The sequence below is a fragment of the Moschus berezovskii genome, chromosome 6 (genome assembly GCF_049115385.1).
Source record: "Moschus berezovskii isolate FMDL1 chromosome 6, NW_MosBer_1.0, whole genome shotgun sequence".
Classification (NCBI taxonomy): domain Eukaryota; kingdom Metazoa; phylum Chordata; class Mammalia; order Artiodactyla; family Moschidae; genus Moschus; species Moschus berezovskii.
Window position 1 is genome coordinate 31,002,625 of NC_142465.1, and position 17,789 is coordinate 31,020,413.

At 49.3% G+C, this 17,789-nt stretch overlaps 2 protein-coding genes across 3 annotated transcripts in view; both read right to left on the reverse strand.

Annotated features, from left to right (window-relative positions):
- Positions 1-4,245: 4,245 nt before the first annotated feature.
- Positions 4,246-6,796, reverse strand: SLC61A1 (solute carrier family 61 member 1). Its single transcript, XM_055395940.2, has 2 exons — positions 6,428-6,796; positions 4,246-5,851 (listed from the first exon to the last, which is right to left on the reverse strand). Exon 2 carries the CDS (start codon positions 5,831-5,833, stop codon positions 4,481-4,483), a length of 1,353 nt encoding a protein of 450 aa, XP_055251915.1. The 5' UTR covers positions 5,834-5,851; positions 6,428-6,796; the 3' UTR covers positions 4,246-4,480.
- Positions 6,797-9,402: 2,606 nt separating this feature from the next.
- Positions 9,403-17,789, reverse strand: part of LOC129537241 (uncharacterized) — a 44,911-nt gene continuing 36,524 nt past the window's right edge. Inside the window, exons 4-5 of one of the 2 annotated variants that reach the window (XM_055396750.2) lie at positions 11,819-16,911; positions 9,403-10,232 (exon numbers count right to left, since the gene is read on the reverse strand). In XM_055396750.2, the coding sequence (XP_055252725.2) occupies positions 12,074-12,586 (513 nt within the window). In that variant the 5' untranslated portion in view covers positions 12,587-16,911 and the 3' untranslated portion in view covers positions 9,403-10,232; positions 11,819-12,073. Of the gene's footprint in view, positions 10,233-11,818; positions 16,912-17,789 lie in introns of those variants that run through there. The other variant, XR_016037573.1, reaches the window with a different exon arrangement.

Genomic DNA, 17,789 nt, shown 5'->3' on the forward strand with positions numbered 1-17,789 from the left:
TTATTTGACTGCATCCAGTAAGATGAGATGGCAATGGCAACCCACCCCAGTACTCTTGCCTGGAAAATCCCATGGATGGAGGAGCCTGGTAGGCTGTAGTCCATGGGATCACTAAGAGTCGGACATGGCTTAGTGACTTCTCTTTCACAGCAGCAAGATGAGATGGTTGGATGGCATCACCAACTCAATGGACATGAGTTTGAGCAAGCTCCAGGAGTTGGTGATGGTCAGGGAAGCCTGGCGTGCTGCAGTCCCTGGAGTCGCAAAGAATTGGACACAACTGGGCGACTGAACTGAACTGAGGCTTAGTTGAAGAACGGGGGGCCTTTCATTGCTTGGGCTTAGTTGCTCCTCAGTATGTGGAATCTTAGTTCCCCAACCAAGACTAACAATTGAACTTGAGTCCCCTGCATTGCAAGGTGGATTCTTAACCACTGAACCACCAGGGATGTCCCTCAATTGTTTTTGTTTTTAATAACTTTATTTTTAATTGAAGGATAATTGCTTCACAATATTGTGTCAGTTTCTGCCATACATCAATGTAAATGAGCCCTAGGCATACATGTATCCCTTCCCTCTTGAGCCTCCTCCCACCTCCCACCCCATCGCACCCTGTAGGCCATCACAGAGCCCCTGGTTTGAGCTCCTGTCTCAGATAGCAAATGCCCACTGGTTACCTATTTCACATGGTAATGTATATGTTTTAATGTTACTTTCAATTCGCCCCTCCCTCTCCTTACCCAACTTGTCCACAAGTCTGTTCTCTACATCTGCCCTGCAAATAGGTTCATCAGTACCATCCCCTCAATTGTTTTTAAAAAAAGAAAAAATAAGGTATACTTTAATAAATAAAAAACAAGTTGGAGAACAGTATGAATGGTATGATTCATTTATTTAAAAAAATTAAATATATGCCCTAGACTACAAACATTTGACACTGGTATGAAGGGGGGCTTAAGGGAGCCTATAGTTTTTTATATATGTTTATATGTATATTTATATTTATCAATATATGTATTTTAACACATGGACATGTATTTATATTCACATATTTACATTAAATATATCTGTATTTGCCTTTGACTCTTCTATTAGCCCATATTTATTGTTAAAAAATCATTAAAGTGAATGTGACATATTTTGATAACATTAGGTCTGATCCCAAGCATGACAAACTTTCACTTGTCTTATAATTCTACTCTGTGGTTCTGTGGGGAAGTGGTGGCAAAAAATAATAAACGGACAGGGAGAACCACAGGATTGGGGTTAGGGGAAGAGTGTATTGGAAAGTGGAACCCAGACCCAGTGGAAGGATCGTGGCCATCAGCTGGGAGCTGCCCTCTCCCCTCCCTGAGCAGGGTCTGTATTTCCAGGAAGAGGTCACTCTCCAGCCTCAGAACTCAGTACTGTCTTCATGCCCCAGTCCTCCTTCCTTCTTGTTCATTGGCTCCTGTTTCCTTGGGCTGTTTCTGTTCTCCTCAGGATCACTTAAAAGCTCCAAATAAAATAATTATATATCCAGCTGGATGGAAAGGCAGAAAATCAGGAAACTCTCTTAGGGAAAAATGGTGGTGTATATCAAATCTGACACCAAGCTGACCTTCCCACTTGAGGAAGAGGAAATGAGTTCAAGTGGAACACACTGACACCCTCCTCAGCTGCTCGCACACCCCAAAGCAGAAGGCCTCTCAGATAGCCTGATCCTGCTCTCTGGGCCAGGACCAAGGATAAACACTGCTGGGAATCACCCAACCACAGGGATGTGTTGGAAAGTTGTTCACCCCGTTACAGCCCCAGTCACTCATTCTCACACCCAAATCTGGGTAGGCTCAGCTGGACTGAAAGGTTAAAGAATAAAATATGAAAGCAAACACTTAGTAGTACTTACACTGGAGGCCAACTGCTGTTCCAAGCACTTAATTTAACCCTCACAAGTACCCTCAGGGTAGATACTATTCCATCACCCCCATTTTATAGATGAGGAAACTGAGGAACAAATGTGAACCCAGGCAGTTGGGCTCTGGCTCCATGCTCTCCACCAGTTCCCTGCACTGCCTCTCAGCAAGGCATCATGAATTCTGCTTTGCAGGCACCGTGCACCTGGTGAATCAATCCCTCATTTGCCTCATATGGGCAAATACCCAGAGGTGGGCCATGGCTAAGTGCTCCCACTCTCATGCCCTTCTCCAGGAACAGGACTTGGGAGAAAGGAGCAGGGCTAGAGGGGGAAAGTCAAGTAGGTGAAGGCCCAGGGGAGAGAGTCAGTACATGCCATAGAAGGGGCACTGGGTGGGCAGCAGGAGGCAAGGTTTAGCCTTGGCTTTGCTACATGCCCTTTAGGTGGATTTTCCTCTCGGATAAAAAAACTTTCACCAGCACCTAGTAATACAATGCATGGTATATAGTAGGTACTCAGTAAAATGTTTACCGCTAAATGGACAATCTTAAAGATACCTGCCAGCCTGTCACACCCAATGAATCTGCCAGGAAGAACCCTCCCCACTCTACCAGCTCCTTTGAAGAGAACTCAGCAGGGACAAAGCTGAAGGAACTTCACTAGTCAGTCTCCTCTACCTCCCTATTTCCTTTTCACTTAGGAACATGCTGCCCCCCTCATGCTTCTATCAGTAAATACTCTCATTCAAAACAACAAATCATTAACTAGCTTCTGGATTCCAGTCTAATAGACATCCCAAACGGGCTACTCTTGAAAAGCCCAGAGTTAGTTAGCCTGTCTCCTCTCCATTTACTGAGCACAGCCATGGGCCAAGCACCCACTTGTGTGTATATATGGGGGAGACAAGGGCATATAAGACACAATTTCTTCCTGTCCTCAAGGACGGAGAGTCTACAAATAACTATAAAATACAGGCAGAAAGGGGAAGTGGAGTTATTGCAACAGACTGTTTTAGCCTCAAGATGGGGGAAGGAAAAGATATCTGCTTTTTTCATACTTAACCTCAGCGTCTATTCCCTGCAGCTGGGTGGGGGAATGTTTTTTCCTTCTCTGAGCAGAGACCTGAGCCCACTACTCTTCCCGCCCCTTGGTCTCACCCTGCAGGCACCCATCCATCAGCATTCCTCCCACAGTGGGTGATGCTATCTCCCCACACATGTTTGGACTTGCAGGTCCTGGAAAGTTTTGCTTCTTCCTGTCTGGGAATTCATCTGGGACCTGAGGAAAGGTCATCAACCTCTTTTCTAGGACAGGTAGGTCCCTCATGCCCACCTCAAGCACATTCCAGGACACACCCTTGAGCCAACCCTCCCTCCATCCCCACCCTGCTTAACTGCTGGCTCTGCTTCCTCTGAGAAGCCCAGGTTTGGGTGGGAGGAGGAAAGGAAGATACAATCAGAGGTGAGGCAGGGAGAGGCTCACAGAACTTGAGTTCCTGGTACAGGTACTGTTTCCTGGCCTGATGGCTCCCTCACCCTCACTCAGGGTGGGGAAGAATCAGGTGCAGACAAGATTACTGTCTGTCAGCCATTCACTGCTCTCTCCTCTGTAGCCCTTCACTTGGGTTTCATGCAAGCATACAGGCCCTGATGGGCCCAGGTGATGTGGACAAGGGGTGCATTTGTGGCCAGAGAGGCAGAAGGCAAGCGGCATGCATGTGCTGAGCTGCAAGCCTATTCATGCAGCAAGCCTCTGGATTTGCCGAAAAGGGGTGGTCACAGAAGCAGCTTGAGCCCCTGGAATCTTTGCTCAGTGGCTTGGACATCCACTCCATAGGCTCCAGAGATTGTCTCACCCTGGATGTGGAGTAAGGTTTTTGCTTGACAAATGGGGAGGGTGCCTGTCCCCTGGGTAACAATATATGGAGGACCTCGGAGCCTCAGGCTTTTCCCACCCATTTCTGTTGAAAGGCAATTCCACAGCTCTCAGTTTAAGGTGGAGGTAGTCTTAGAGAGGGCTTCCCTGGTGGCTCAGTGGTAAAGAATCCGCTTGCCAATGCAGGAGACACAGGTCCAATCGCTGGGTCAGGAAGATCCCATGGAGAGGGCAATGGCAACCCACTTCAGTATTCTTGCCTGGAAAATCCCATGGACAGAGGAGCCTGGTGGGCTACAGTCCATGGGGTCACAAAGAGTCAGACACAACTTAGCAACTAAACAAGTCTTAGTGAAGCTAGAAAGAAAAACGTTCCACTGGTAATCCCACCTCTCTCCTCACAACCTCCAGCTGCCCCCTCATAAGAACTACTGAGGTGGGTACAGGTGAGGATGAGTACATGAGATCAATGATCAATTAAAATTGTTTATTTTAAAGTGGAAAGGGGGAAGGGAGTGACACAGAGGCAACTTTTGGCATCTTCTTTCCAGGCCATCACCCCATGTGCTTCCCAACCCAAAGCACTGGCAGGAGGAGCCCCCGGACAGGCTGAGGGGCCAGAGAGCCACAAGGTCAGAGAGAGATTTGTTCAGCCCTGGAGAGGTGGGGTTCACAGGTCCATCCCAGCTCCCTGATCCTGGAACAGGGTCAGAGCTCAGGAGTGTAGGGCTCCCCAGTGGGTGAGGGCACCCGCAGCTCAGCATCATGCCTGACCACGGTGAAGAGTCCCACCACCGCCAGCAGAGCCATCACCATGACGGCGGAGCAGATGCTGAACATATTCCGAGTGCCCGTTTTGCGATCGCTGTCATGGAGGACCAGGAGCCCCAGGCAGGCCAGTAAGTGCAGGGGCACCCGGAACCAGTTGAGGACACCAGCTTGCTCAGTCTCAGGGATCACCTTTCTCCGCAGGAAGCTCATGCTGGGAAAGTACAGTCCACAGGCCAATTCGATAAGGATGAAGGCTATGAAAGATTCCACTGGACTCTCCTGGCCGGGGCTGGTAGAGAAAGTCAACATGAAGAGGGAGAAGACGACGATGAGGACAGCAAGGGAGAGTAGATGCATGGGCTGAAGGTGGTACCTCTTGGAGGTAGCGATGCGGTACAGGGAAGAGCCGAGGAGGCTGGCTGCCATGAAGCTGGAGAAGATGATGCCCAGAGGAGCCCCATGTGGGTCCAGCACAGGTGTCCAGAGGAAGACAAAGATGAAGATGACACTCTCAAACAGGGCCTGGATGGTGCCTAGCAACAGCACACGACGGTCCGACAGGAGGCAGCGCAGGCCCCCAGCACAGGTCCTGGAGAAGGCACGCTGCCGATCATAGTTCTCTCCCCAGTTATGAAGGGCCAAGGCCCCAGCCAGAGCCAAGAGAGGGATGGCGGCCACAAAGGGGGCTACAGGCCCCAGGCCCATCCAGCAGGCCACAGCCTCAGCTGCTACACCTGCCGCCACAGCCAGCACATGGTTCCAGAAGGCAGCTCGGGCAAAGGTAGCCGGGATCCACTCAGCAGGGAAGTCATGACGTTCCAGGTGCTCATGGATATACCAGGCCTCAAAGGCTGAGAAGAGCAGAGCTGTAGACAGCCCACCTAGTGCTCGGCCCACCAGCAGCACAAAGTAGTCCCGAGAGAGTTTGGTTAAGCAGCAAAGAGAGTAAGTGAGGGAGAAAAGGACACAAGATTTCTTGCGACCCAGCCAATCCACCAGGGAGGAAGCCACCAGTCCAAAGAGGACGGTGGAGGCAAGGCCGCAGACGTAGAGGATGGCAATCTGTGCCTCCAGGAAGTGGTAATGCTGATAGAGTTTGTAGAGGTAGGGTGCCTGGAGCCAGTCAGCTGCCAGGGCCAGGAAGTAGACCTGATAGAAGTCCAGTTGAAACCGAAGGAAAGAGGGATTGTTGCAGGCCCTTCCAGAGGGCTTAGCCCGGCATCTTGACAGCTCCAACCCCAGGCAGGAGGCCAGGAGGACCACAAAAGCAAGGTAAGCAGTCACCAGCATGGCCGGCCCCCGGACGACCTGGAAGAGAAGGGGGCTTCAGAGTCACATCCATCGCCCAGGTAGCGCTGTCAAGGGGCTGCCTGTCTAAGCAGAAAGCGGATCCACCCAACCCCTCTGCCAACAGCACTCCCCCACCCCTCAATTCCACTCCCCCAGAGCTCAGACCGGAGGGACCAGTTGGGTGGGTGGGAGGAGTGGCCCGCCAGAGCTGTCTCCAAGGACACTGGGGCAGGGAGGGGTGTGAGAGGAGAGAAGGTTCAGCATTTGCCCCACCCTTGCCTGGCATAGCAAAGAGGGAGCTAATCTCAGCCCCGCAAGTTAAGGGGCTGCCTCCCTCCCCCATAACAGCATTTACACACTGTACTTCCTGCTGTTACCTCCCATCCTCTTTGGGGAGCCTGTTTTTGCCCTCGAGGTCTCGTCATCTGTCCCAGGCATCCCTACCACCCGCGCAGGCCTCTAGAGTTGCTTCAGGTCACGCGCGTGCATCTCAGACCTCCCCCTCCTTCGGGTCAGGGCACCCCCACCTGCGCCCCCCAGCCCCCGCCTGCCGCCGCCACACACGCCCGCGCCTTGCGCAGACCCTGGTCTCACCTGCTGCCCCGGTCTGCGGGGACGCTCCGGACACGTCCGGCTCCAGGCCGCCCGGCCGCCCTTCCCGCTCTGCCTCCTGCTCCGGCTCCGGCTCGGGTTCCAGCAGCGCGCCCGCCCCTCACAGCCTGCTTCCGGGAGCCGGGGAGGCCTCTGGCCGCCGCCATGCTGGCCCCGTCACGTGACGGGGGCGCGGCGCTCAAACCCCGCCCCTGCCCCGCCCTCTAGCCGCGGCTTGACTGCGACCTCCGGACGCCGGCGGGGCCCGGACCGGAGGCGGCGGTGTTCGCGGTGTCTGCTCCTGCTTCACTTCCATCCGTGGCCTGCCCATGACACTCGCTTCTTCGACTCCCGGATACCTACCGAACCTCCTGGAAATAAAGAGCCATTTTCAGTCTCTTCCTCCGTGTCGTGGGTTACGGAGCGCTGCTGTGCTGAAGACAATGCCAGCAGTTCCGCAGAGTCGGGGTTTGATCTTTTTAAGGAACATCGTCACCCTAAGCCTAGACGGGCTTCTCGATTTTCTCTTCTCCCAAATAGTGACTTCCTGACCAGAAGTCAGTATGGCTCAGACACCTGAGGGAGGCAGTGTGGTGGAAAGGGCTTGGACCTGGCTTGCAGACCGCTAAGGCTCAAATCCCACCCCTATCACTTACCAGCTGTGTCGCCTCGGGCAAGCCATACGACTTCTCGCTGTCCCAGTTTCTTGGTCTGCATCACAGGAGAGCAGCGCCCAACTGAAAAAGGCTGAAGTTCAGTGGCAGTCAAGAGTTAAGGACTTCAGCATTGGAGTTGGACGCTCACCCTCTGCTACAGCTGTGATACCTGGGAAAGGTTATTTAACCTCTTTCCAGCTTTAGTATTATCTCCTCAAAACGCTCCAGTGGGGAACTTCCCTGGTGGTCCAGTGGCTAAAACTCCTCCTTCCAATGCAAGGGGCCTGGGTTCCATCCCTGGTCAGGGAACTAGATCCCGCATGCTGAAAGGAAGATCCCACCTGCCATAATTAAGACTCGGGGAAGCCAAATAAGTAAATAAATATTTTTAAACAAAAAAACAAGAAAAACACCCTCCAATGGCTTCTTACCTCACTAAGCCAAAAATCATAATAGCCTACAAAATCCTTTGTCCTCTTTTCCGCTGCCACTTCTCTGACCTCATCTCTTACCATTTTCCCTCCTGTGCCTTCTACTCCACCTACACTGGCTATCACTAAGGCCTTTGCACACTGTGCCCTGTGAAGCTCTGGTTCTCCCAGATATCCACATGGTTCCCTCCTTCAGCTCCTACAATTCTCTGTTCAAGTGTCATCTTATCAGAGAAGCCTTCCTTGCTCATACTGTTTGAAAAGGCAGCACCACCTCTGCCACAATAACCTACCTGTTTCCCTTCCAACTCTCTATTCTCCTTTGCTTCCTTTTCTTCATAGCACTTAATACTATCTGGCACACTGTATGTTTCACTTACTGTTTCTTTTCCCTACAAATTTCTGCTTTGTTCACTTATATTTCCAGTACTTGAAACATTTAATGGTACATAAAAGGCATTCCATAAATATCAGATGAATAAATAAATTAGCAAGATAATACATGTAAATTATTCTAAAAAGTGCTGGTCTTTATTAGCTGGTAACGGTTATCAAACTTTTTAAAATATTATTTATTTTTGGCTGGACTCAGTCTTTACTGTTGCATGGGCTTTCTCTAGTTGCAGCCAGTGGAGACTACTCTAGTTGAGGTGTGAGGGCTTCTCTTTTTGCAGAGCATGGGCTCTAGGGCACATGGGGTTCAGTAGTTGTGGCATGTGGGCTTGTTTGCCCTGTGGCATATGGAATCTTCCCAGACCAGGGATTGAACCTGTGTACCCTGCATTGGCCGGTGGATTCTTTAACCACTGGACCACCAGGGAAGTGCATCAGTTATTATGTATTATACCTAAGCTCTGTTTTAGGAAGTCCTGGGCCAACTGCTATAGATGAAGTGTTTAACTGTCACGACAACTCGTTAGGTAGGTACTTCAGAATTGGAAAGGTGAAGTAACACGACAGGACTCACATGGTAAGAGGTAGAGTCAGAACTGGGACCTAGATCTTCCCAATTCCACACTTGTGATTTCTGAGAAGATTAAATGTGTTCAACCACTTGCACAGGTGATTAGTAAGTGTTAGTTTCCTTTATACTAAAGAAGGGTGGGAGAGTCTGGAATTATATCTTGAGAAATATTTTCTTATGATAAACGGCTGAGGTTTATATTCCACAACTTCCAAAGTCCCTTTATCCCTAACTGGCAAACTTCTAGAGAATAGAAAAGGGTATTGGTTCCCATGCTTCGTCTAGAAGCACAAAGCTAAAAAAATCATGATTTCCCAAGGCCACTCAATGAGTGAGGGCATGGGGGAATCAAATGCCCTCCATCCTGGTCCTGGATTGAAAATCCTTGATCTTCTGACACCCAGTCTCTCAGTTCCTGGTGATCTTTTCTTTGAGGGAGGAGGTCACCCTGAATGATAGCGGGGAGTGGGACAGGATGGCCTTACATGCCTTGTCTTCTGTTTTCCAGGATGGAGGCCAGTGTTCTCCATTACTGAGTTGCAGTTTTCTCAGAAGCACCTAAAAAAGACTTTAGGGAAGGTTACATTATTTTGGATTATTTTTGTCATAGGACCTATTCAAAATACGTTTACTCTTTAAGGTTCCCCTGGCCCCTCAGAGCTGTGAAGCTCAGCTGAGAAAGATCCTTTATGTGGGATACGTGCCAGCAGAGCCTCAGAGGACTGGAGGGGATAGAGTATCCTGAGAGGGCAAATCCATCTCTAGGACCCACTTCTAGTAGAGGGCAAGGAGGACCAGGGTCTATATGTGGGGAGTTACAGGGGAAGTCTGGCTTTCAGAGCAGGCAGGGAGGATGCTCTGGGAATTACTAGGAAACATGCCTACAAAAGGAGCATCATTGAAAACTTTTATTATGAAAATGTTTAAATAAAGGTAGAGAGGCTCTATGAAACCCTATATACTTAATTCAACAATATTGATTTCTATCCCTTTGTTCCTTCTCCTCCTTTCTTTTTTTATTTGCCAAAATACTTAAATACATCACTTCATTCCATGCTTCAGTATGCATCTCTGGGAAATAAGGACCTTTTCTTACATAACCTCAAGGCCATTTTCACGTTTAACAAAATCAACACTGATTCCTTGGCATTGTAAGTACTCAGTTCATAATTAAATGTTTTCAACAGTCTAAAAATGTCTTTTTACAATTAGGAGGTCCCCGTCAGGAATCAAACAAGGTCCACTTATTCTGTGCAGTAGCTATCTTTATATGCCCCCCTCGCATTGACCCTCCTGTTCAGTGATTGACTCGCTGAAGAAATCAGGTCAGATTTCCTTTAGAATGTCCCACATTCTGGATATTTTGTTTTACTTCCTTGTTGTGCCATTTAATTTGTTCTCCACCCCCCATATTTCCTATTAAATGGAGGTTAGTGGTCGGGTTTGATTAGAATCATGTTCAGGTTTTTTGCTTGTTTCTTTGTTTGGCAAGAGTCCTTCACAGGTGGTGCTGAGTGCTTCAGATTGCATCATATCAGGAGGTACAGGCTATGTGGTTGTGCCCTTTTTAGTGATGCTAAGATTCATCGGTGGGGTCAGGTAGTTACAGCTTCATTCCTCCATCGTAAAGTTCTCCATCAACCACCATCCTTAGCTTCATCCATTGAAAAGTCTTGCTTTGATCAGTTATTTCATTAGAGGTTGGAAAAATGGTGATTTTCCTAATTCCATATTTCTTCTAATCAGCTGGAGTTCTTCTGTAAAAAAGAAATATTCTTCACCACTCAGAGCTATTTGACCACCCTAAAATATAGTTTACACAGGACAGGTAGCATAAATGCATAATTCTTTTTCTTTTTAGTTGCCAATTTTCAAAATATGAAGTTGGGAGAAAAAAAGGTTTGGACTTAGAGCTGAGTAAGGATAAGATGGCCTGGACAATGGGCAGGGGACAAAGGGACTGTTTGGACATACCAGCTATGTCCAGCTCTTGCTCACTCCAGGACATGGGCTGTTTGAGGGACAATGGAAGACTTGGTGTCCTGGCCCTTGGACAACAATGAGATGGGTATGGCATAGGCCTGTGTGCAGGAAGCTGCAGGACCCAGAGAGATGGGGAGAGACAGAAAGCCAGATACTGGGGAGGCAGAAAGAGAGATAGGAATTGAAAAACAGAAGAACAGAATTGGGAAACAGACCCAGAAAGACAGGAGCAAAGACAGAGAGAAAAAGAAGGGAAATAGAAATGGGAAAGATCTAGAATGACTTGCTCCCAGAAGCAGAATAGGACAGAAAAGAAGAGAAATAGGAGATGAGTCAAAAGACCAAGGAAAAGATCTTAATTTATCTATTTAAAAAATAATTGTAACATATAGTGGAACTATATGTAACTTTGTCCTGTTTAAAAAAAAATACCAAGGAAGAAAACAAACATGAAGAAGCAAAATGAGACAGGGAAAAGGGAAAGAAAAAGACGTGTATGTTAAGTAGATGTTAAATTAGATGGGGAAAAGAAGGGACAGAGTGGGAGAAACAGATGTAAAGACACAAGTTCGGTGGAGGTAGAGTGTCCAGGTAATAGAAAAAAGGAAACAGAAATGGAGAGTGGTGTAGGAAGCTAGAAGGAAGGGTAAGCAGAAGGATATACAGAGATGGAAAGGAAAGAACAAAGGGTCCCAGAGAAGGAGCAGAGAAAGAGAAGACTGAAGCAGATCGGTGTCAGATAATTTGGAGAATATGATGGGATGCTTAGGGGCTCTCAGCTTAAGATCCAATCCCAGGCAGATACCAGCATCTGTCAGCTCCATCTTCTTCTCTGTGGCTTCTCCAACTCCCCAGTCCCACTCCCAGGGACAGGGGACTATAACTAGCTACGTGTGGATGGAATCATTGGGAACTTGACTCAAGGGCTCCCAGCTTCCATCACCCCTTGCCAGATGAACGTGAATGTAACAGATAGGATTATAGCTGGAAGATTGAGGTCATGAGGCTGGGCAAGCCCTCAGAGATTTGAAAGATAAGACATCCAGGCGGAGAGAACCAGGTTCCTAGAAATAAAGGCCCATAAAGGATGTCATGATATCCAAGGGGAGGTAGGAACCAAGAATCCTCGTTTTAGCCTCTTCTTCTGGTTCAAAAGCCACTGCCCTTCCTCCAGGCTCAGAATGAGAGGTAAAGGGTTCAGAGACTCAGGTTATTCAGGGATATGGGTGAAGGTCCATGGGGCAGAAAAAGTGGTCCCTGGATGAAGAAGCCATCTTATCCACGCAAACTACAGAGAAGATGAGCCAAGAAGGGTCTCCCAGGGAGGTCAGCTAGAGGGGGAAATGGTCAACTTGCTCACCTTCAGGGACCACAGGAGAGGCCCGAGAACATTTTCCATTGCAGAAGTTGCAGAAGAGGAGGTTCTGGAACTGGTGAGAGCGTGTTCGGAAACTAGCTTCAAAACAGATGCCTGGCTCTCACTCCCAGGGCTGAGGAGGAGGCCAGGGGGCTCTGAGCAGCCTGCCCCCCTCCCTGCCTGGGAGAAGGTCCAGCTGATCTTCTGTCTGCAGAAGTGCTCCAGGAGGTGGGCACTCTCCCAGGGGGCAACCGCCCTCTAGACAATCAGACAGTGCCGAGAGGTGCGCTGTCCCCTAAAGCAGCAGCTGCAGCGGCCAGTGGAGCCTTGAGGTCCCCAGGCAGCCCCTCGAGCACAGCCACAGCTGTCACTGCAGCCCAAGCAGGAGCTGGAACAGGTGGCTCGACCCCTGGAGCAAGGGTGCATGGGGCAAGGGGAGGGGTGGCAGCAGGCCAAGTGCTGGCCAGAGCACTGGCTGCAGGCACTGTGCGGATAAGTCAAGGGAGGACAGGCGGGGCAGGGAGGGCAGGAGCAAGTACAGGGTGGGCCGGGGAGGCCGGGACAGGAGGGGCAGGGAGCTGCATAGGAAGGATAGGTGGTACAGGAGCAGGTGGGAGGGGGGCAGGCTGGGCAGGGGCAGGCACAGGCAGAGGGCGGGCAAGACGGACAAAGGGAGGCAGCTGGTGGGCAGTGTCCAGAGGGCGCAGGTGGCTGTTGATGGCTGGCTTTCTTGTTCCGAGGCCCCAGACGCAGGCCCAGAGAGAAGTCCATTCAGCGGCGGGAGCAGCCAGGCTGGGGGTTGGGTGAAGGGGAGGGTACGGGTGGGGTCAGAGGGGGAACTGTGGGGAGCAGGGGTGGGGGCAGGATTAAACCTAAGGCACTGCTGAGCCTCTCTGAGCCGGCAGGAGCTCAGACCTCCCCAGCTAGCCCTCCCCTTCCCTGCTTGCCGGCTCCTGTCCGCTCCACAGAGAACCTTCCATGGGCACCAGACTGGACCAAGTCCTCTAACTATGATGCACACTCTTCACGCCTCTGTCCTTTGATTAATCTTCTTTCTGCTAGGAGTGCCCTTTCTCTTTTCTCCACCTGGTAAGATCCTTTTCATCTCTGAAGACTTCCCCTTTATCCAATCAAAAAGTATTTCTTGAGCTCCGGGCACCTGACACCTGCCCATCACTCCCCAGCCCTGATGGCCAGAATGACTGCTTCAGACTTCCAAACAGTCCCCAGAGACACAGGGCAGTAGCAGCAGCACAAGCAGATGCTCTGAGACTCTGCCTGGGATATTGGTGGGAGCTGTGGGGGACGGGGGAAACCTGGGTTCTGGGAGTTTCCAGACAGGGCAAGTCCCAGGTGTTGGGGGGAGGAGGAGGGTCTGGCTGTCTCTGGGAGCCTGACAACCAGCCTGGACAATTATTATTGGAGGGCCTGTTATGCAGCAGGTACTGGTCATGTTACAGAGCAAGACAGTGAGGTTTCCTCTTATGGAGTGCCCTTTAAAGTGAGGGGTGGGGCTGGGTGGGGACAAAAAGCAAACAGGTAAACAAATACATTAGCTTGTCTAGGAGCATGGAATGGCTGTGAAAAAAACCCCAGAGTGATGTGATACAAAGTGACTCAGAGAGGTGGATCCTTCAGAAGGAACAGCTAGATTGCCACCACACAGTCAGCTCCAACGGCCCTTAAGGGTTTAAAGTGAAGTGAAATCGCTCAGTCGTGTCCAACTCTTTGCGACGCCATGGACTATAGCCAACCAGGTTCCTCTGTCCATGGGATTTTCCAGGCAAGAATACTGGAGTGGGTTGCCACTTAAGGGTTTGGGAGGAGATAAAAGTCCTGGCAGATCACAGGAGAGCAGCCTGAGGCTCACTAGAACCCAGATGGCTGGACTGTGAGGAAAACAAAAGCTGAGAAGAGGGTAAGGAGGCCTGGAAAAATTTGTAATAGAAAATTCAGTGGCCAGGGCTTCCCTGGTGGTCCAGTGGCTAAGACTCCCAATGCAGGGGGCCCAGGTTTGATCCCTGGTCAGGGAACGGGACCCCACATCTCAGCGAAGCACTTGCATGCCTCAAGTAAGAATGCACAGGCCACAACTAAGACCTGGCGCAGCCAAATAAATAACTATTTAAAGAAAATTCAGCGGTCAGGGACAGTGCCCCTGAGAAGTGACATTTCAGCAAGGACCTGAAGAAAGTGAGGGAGAGAGCCATGGAGATGGCTAGTGGAAGAACATTCCAGAGAGGGGGACAGTAAGTACAAAAAGCAAAGAGGAGAGTCGCGTGGCACAGGTAGAGAGCCAGATGCCCTGGGAGCCATGGCAGTGACTTGGATCTTATTCCAAGGAAAAGAGAAAACCACTGAGAGTTTTAGGCAAGAAAGGAGTACACGTCTTGATTTCACACCTGCTCCTGATTAGAATGTTCTACTTGCTGTGTAACTGGTACAACCATTTTGGAACACAGTTTGGCATTATCTGATAAAAATTGAGATTGCCTGCACATACACTTTGACTCTTAGCTTGATAGCCTAGAAAAACTCTTGCATGTATGTATTGGGAAATATATACAAACATGTTCTTAGTAGCATTATGATAGCCCAAACTGGAAACAACTCAAACTTTCACCAACAGTTCAGTTCAGTTCAGTCGCTCAGTCGTGTCCGACTCTCCGCGACCCCATTAATCACAGCACGCCAGCCCTCCCTGTCCATCACCAACTCCCGGAGTTCACTCAAACCCATGTCCACAGAGTCGGTGATGCCATCCAGCCATCTCATTCTCGGTCGTCCCCTTCTCCTCCCGCCCCCAACCCTTCCCAGCATCAGAGTCTTTTCCAGTGAGTCAACTCGTCGCATGAGGTGGCCAAAGTATTGCAGTTTCAGCTTCAGCATCAGTCCTTCCAATGAACACCCAGGATCGATCTCCCTTAGAATGGACTGGTTGGATCTCCTTGCGGTACAAGGGACTCTCAAGAGTCTTCTCCAACACCACAGTTCAAAAGCATCAATTCTTCGGCAATCAGCTTTCCTCACAGTCCAACTCTCACATCCATACATGACCACGGGAGAAACCATAGCCTTGACTAGACGGACCTTTGTTGGCAAAGTAATGTCTCTGCTTTTTAATATATTATCAAGGTTGATCATAACTCTCCTTCCAAGGAGTAAGCGTCCTTTAATTTCATGGCTGCAATCAGCATCTGCAGTGATTTTGGAGCCCAAAAAAATAAAGTCTGACACTGTTTCCACTGTTTTTCCATCTATTTCCCATGAAGTGATGGGACCAGATGCCATGATCTTTGTTTTCTGAATGTTGAGCTTCAAGCCAACCTTTTCACTCTCCTCTTTCACTTTCATCAAGAGGCTTTTGAGTTCCTCTTCACTTTCTGCCATAAGGGTAGTGTCATCTGCATATCTGAGATTATTGATATTTCTCCCAGCAGTCTTGATTCCAGCTTGTGCTTCCTCCAGCCCAGCGTTCCTCATGATGTACTCTGAGTATAAGTTAAATAAGCAAGGTGACAATATACAGCCTTGATGCACTCCCTTTCCTATTTGGAACCAGTCTGTTGTTCCATGTAAAGTTCTGACTGTTGCTTCCTGACCTGCATACAGATTTCTCAAGAGGCAGGTCAGGTGGTCTGGTATTCCCATCTCTTTCAGAATGCTCCACAGTTTATTGTGATCCACAGTAGAATTTAAAAAAAAATGTGGTATATTCATGCAACTGAATATTCTGCAACAATGAAGAAGACAGTTATGTGCAACAATTTGTATCTCTCTCACAAACAAGTTGAACAAAATAAGTCAGATAGGAAAGGGTAATACAGTGTCATTCTGTTTATATAAACCTCAGAAACAGGCAAAATTAGATAATATTATAAAGGGATGCATACATAGGTGCCAATACTATAAAGAAAAAGAAGGAATAATTATCCCAAAAGTCAGGATGGTGGTTACTTCTTTAGAAAGGAAGAGGATGATGGGAGAGTCACACAGGAACCTCTGGAGCGGGAAATACTCTATTTCTTGAGCTGAATGGCAGTTGAGTAGGTATTCACTTTATTCCAATTTATTCTGTACACTCTTCATAATATATTTCTACACTGTTTTATAAAGACAAAATAGAAATACTATTTCTTTTCTTTTTTAAAGTTTATTTATTTATTTTAATTGGAGGATAGTTGCTCAATATTGTGATGCTTTTTGCGATACATCAGCATGAATCAGCCAGAGGTCTATATATGTGTCCCTGAACCTCCCTCCCCACCCTATCCCTCTGGGTTGTCACAGAGCACCAGCTTTGTGTGCCCTCCTCCATATATCAAGCTCTCAATGACCATCTGTTTTACATATGGTAATACATATGTTTCTGTGCTATTCTCTCAAACCATCCCTCCGTCTCCTTCTCCCACTGAGTCTAAAAGTCTGCTCTTCACATCTGCGTCTCCTTTGCACTACTTCATTCTCGACTCCATGCCACTTTGTTCATATCATTCTGCTGAAGTTAGATACTGCCTAGTTCACACACCTACCTCTCCCACCAGACCTTGAGTCAGCAACATTCCAGAACACTGGTCTGGCACCTATCAGTACCTGGCATAGAACAGATGTTCAATAACTATTTTCTGAATTGGATTGCATTGAACTGAATTTTCTGAGTCTCATCTCATGGAGAGGTGGGCAGCTGCAGAAGAAGAGGAAGCCTGTGTTGGTGAGGAGAGCTCGGGACCACCAAGACCTAGGTTCCCGTCTTAGCTCTGCTACAGCTGTGTGATACTCGGCAAGCTGCTCAGCCTCTCTGGTTCTCAGTTCCCGCCTCTGTGAAATGGGATGATAACTGCTCCTTCTCTGGACGCCATGAGGATTAAGTGAGTAATATACACGCCAAGCATAATGCCTGGCATACAGTAGGTGCTCAACAAAGGATAGCTTCCCAACTCCCTCCCCGCAGCCTCACATCTTGTCTTCAAAGGAATCCACTAGAAAGGGCAGCCAGACATCAAAGATGGTCCGTGAAGGTGGTCCCACATCTTGGGCCCCTTGGGGCTAAGGCAGAGATGTAGTCTGGAGGAGAGCTGGCAGACAGGGAGCTCCCCCTGTAAGTGAAGTGGGAGAGCTGGCAGAGGAGGCAGGACACCAGGGTTCTGGGAGTTTCCATCTAGGGGAAGTCCCAGATGTGGGCGTGGAGGTCCCAGGTCGGCCCCACCCAACACCCTGGGCCCAGGGGGTGTGGACACAGGGAGGAAAAATGGGTCATCGGAGCAGGTCTAGAACTTAACCCCATTTGGTCCCATGACCTCTGTGCCAGTTCTGGAGGAGGAACAGCCACAAAGAAGCCTATTCCATCCTTAAAGGACCCTCCATCCCTTTTCTTCAGATAGGAAGAAGCTTGGAATCTTGGTGTCTAAGCTGGAGGAGCTGGAAGCCCCCCAGTGGACAGAGGAGAGATAAAACCCTGTAATCCGGGATGGAGGTTCTGTACCAAACAGACTGCTCCACCCACCCACGTGGAGACTGGCAGACACCTGGAGCTCTTAGCTCACACGCTCCAGGCAACCTTGGAGGCAGACCTGCTCCTTGTTCCAGGGAGCGGGACAGGTCAGGGCTGGATCGCAGAGGGGGAGGGCGCACCATCGAACAGTTCAGAGTAGACAGGTTTTCTGTCTGGTGAGGCTACAGCAGGGCAAACTCAAGAGTCCCTCCACCTCAGCATGGGGCCTTGTTTTCAGTGTGGAATCTGGGACCTAAGCCTGTGGATTTCTCCTCTCTATCTGTGCCTGTTTCCCTGTCTGGAGGAAGAGATGACGGGATGGATGGAATCTTTCCAGGGCAGGAGCACCAGATGTCCTAGGGTCCTAGAGCGCTTTGGCCTTTAGGAGGTGCTCACCATCCCTCCCTTGTGGTGTATCAAAGTCCAGCAGAGGAGCACGAATGGAGGGACCCTGTTCTTTCTGGGTGAGCAGGGTGGTTGGGA

Excerpts from the sequence above, each read along its gene's own strand:
- SLC61A1 (XM_055395940.2), bottom strand. The coding sequence starts at position 5,833 with ATGCTGGTGACTGCTTACCTTGCTTTTGTGGTCCTCCTGGCCTCCTGC.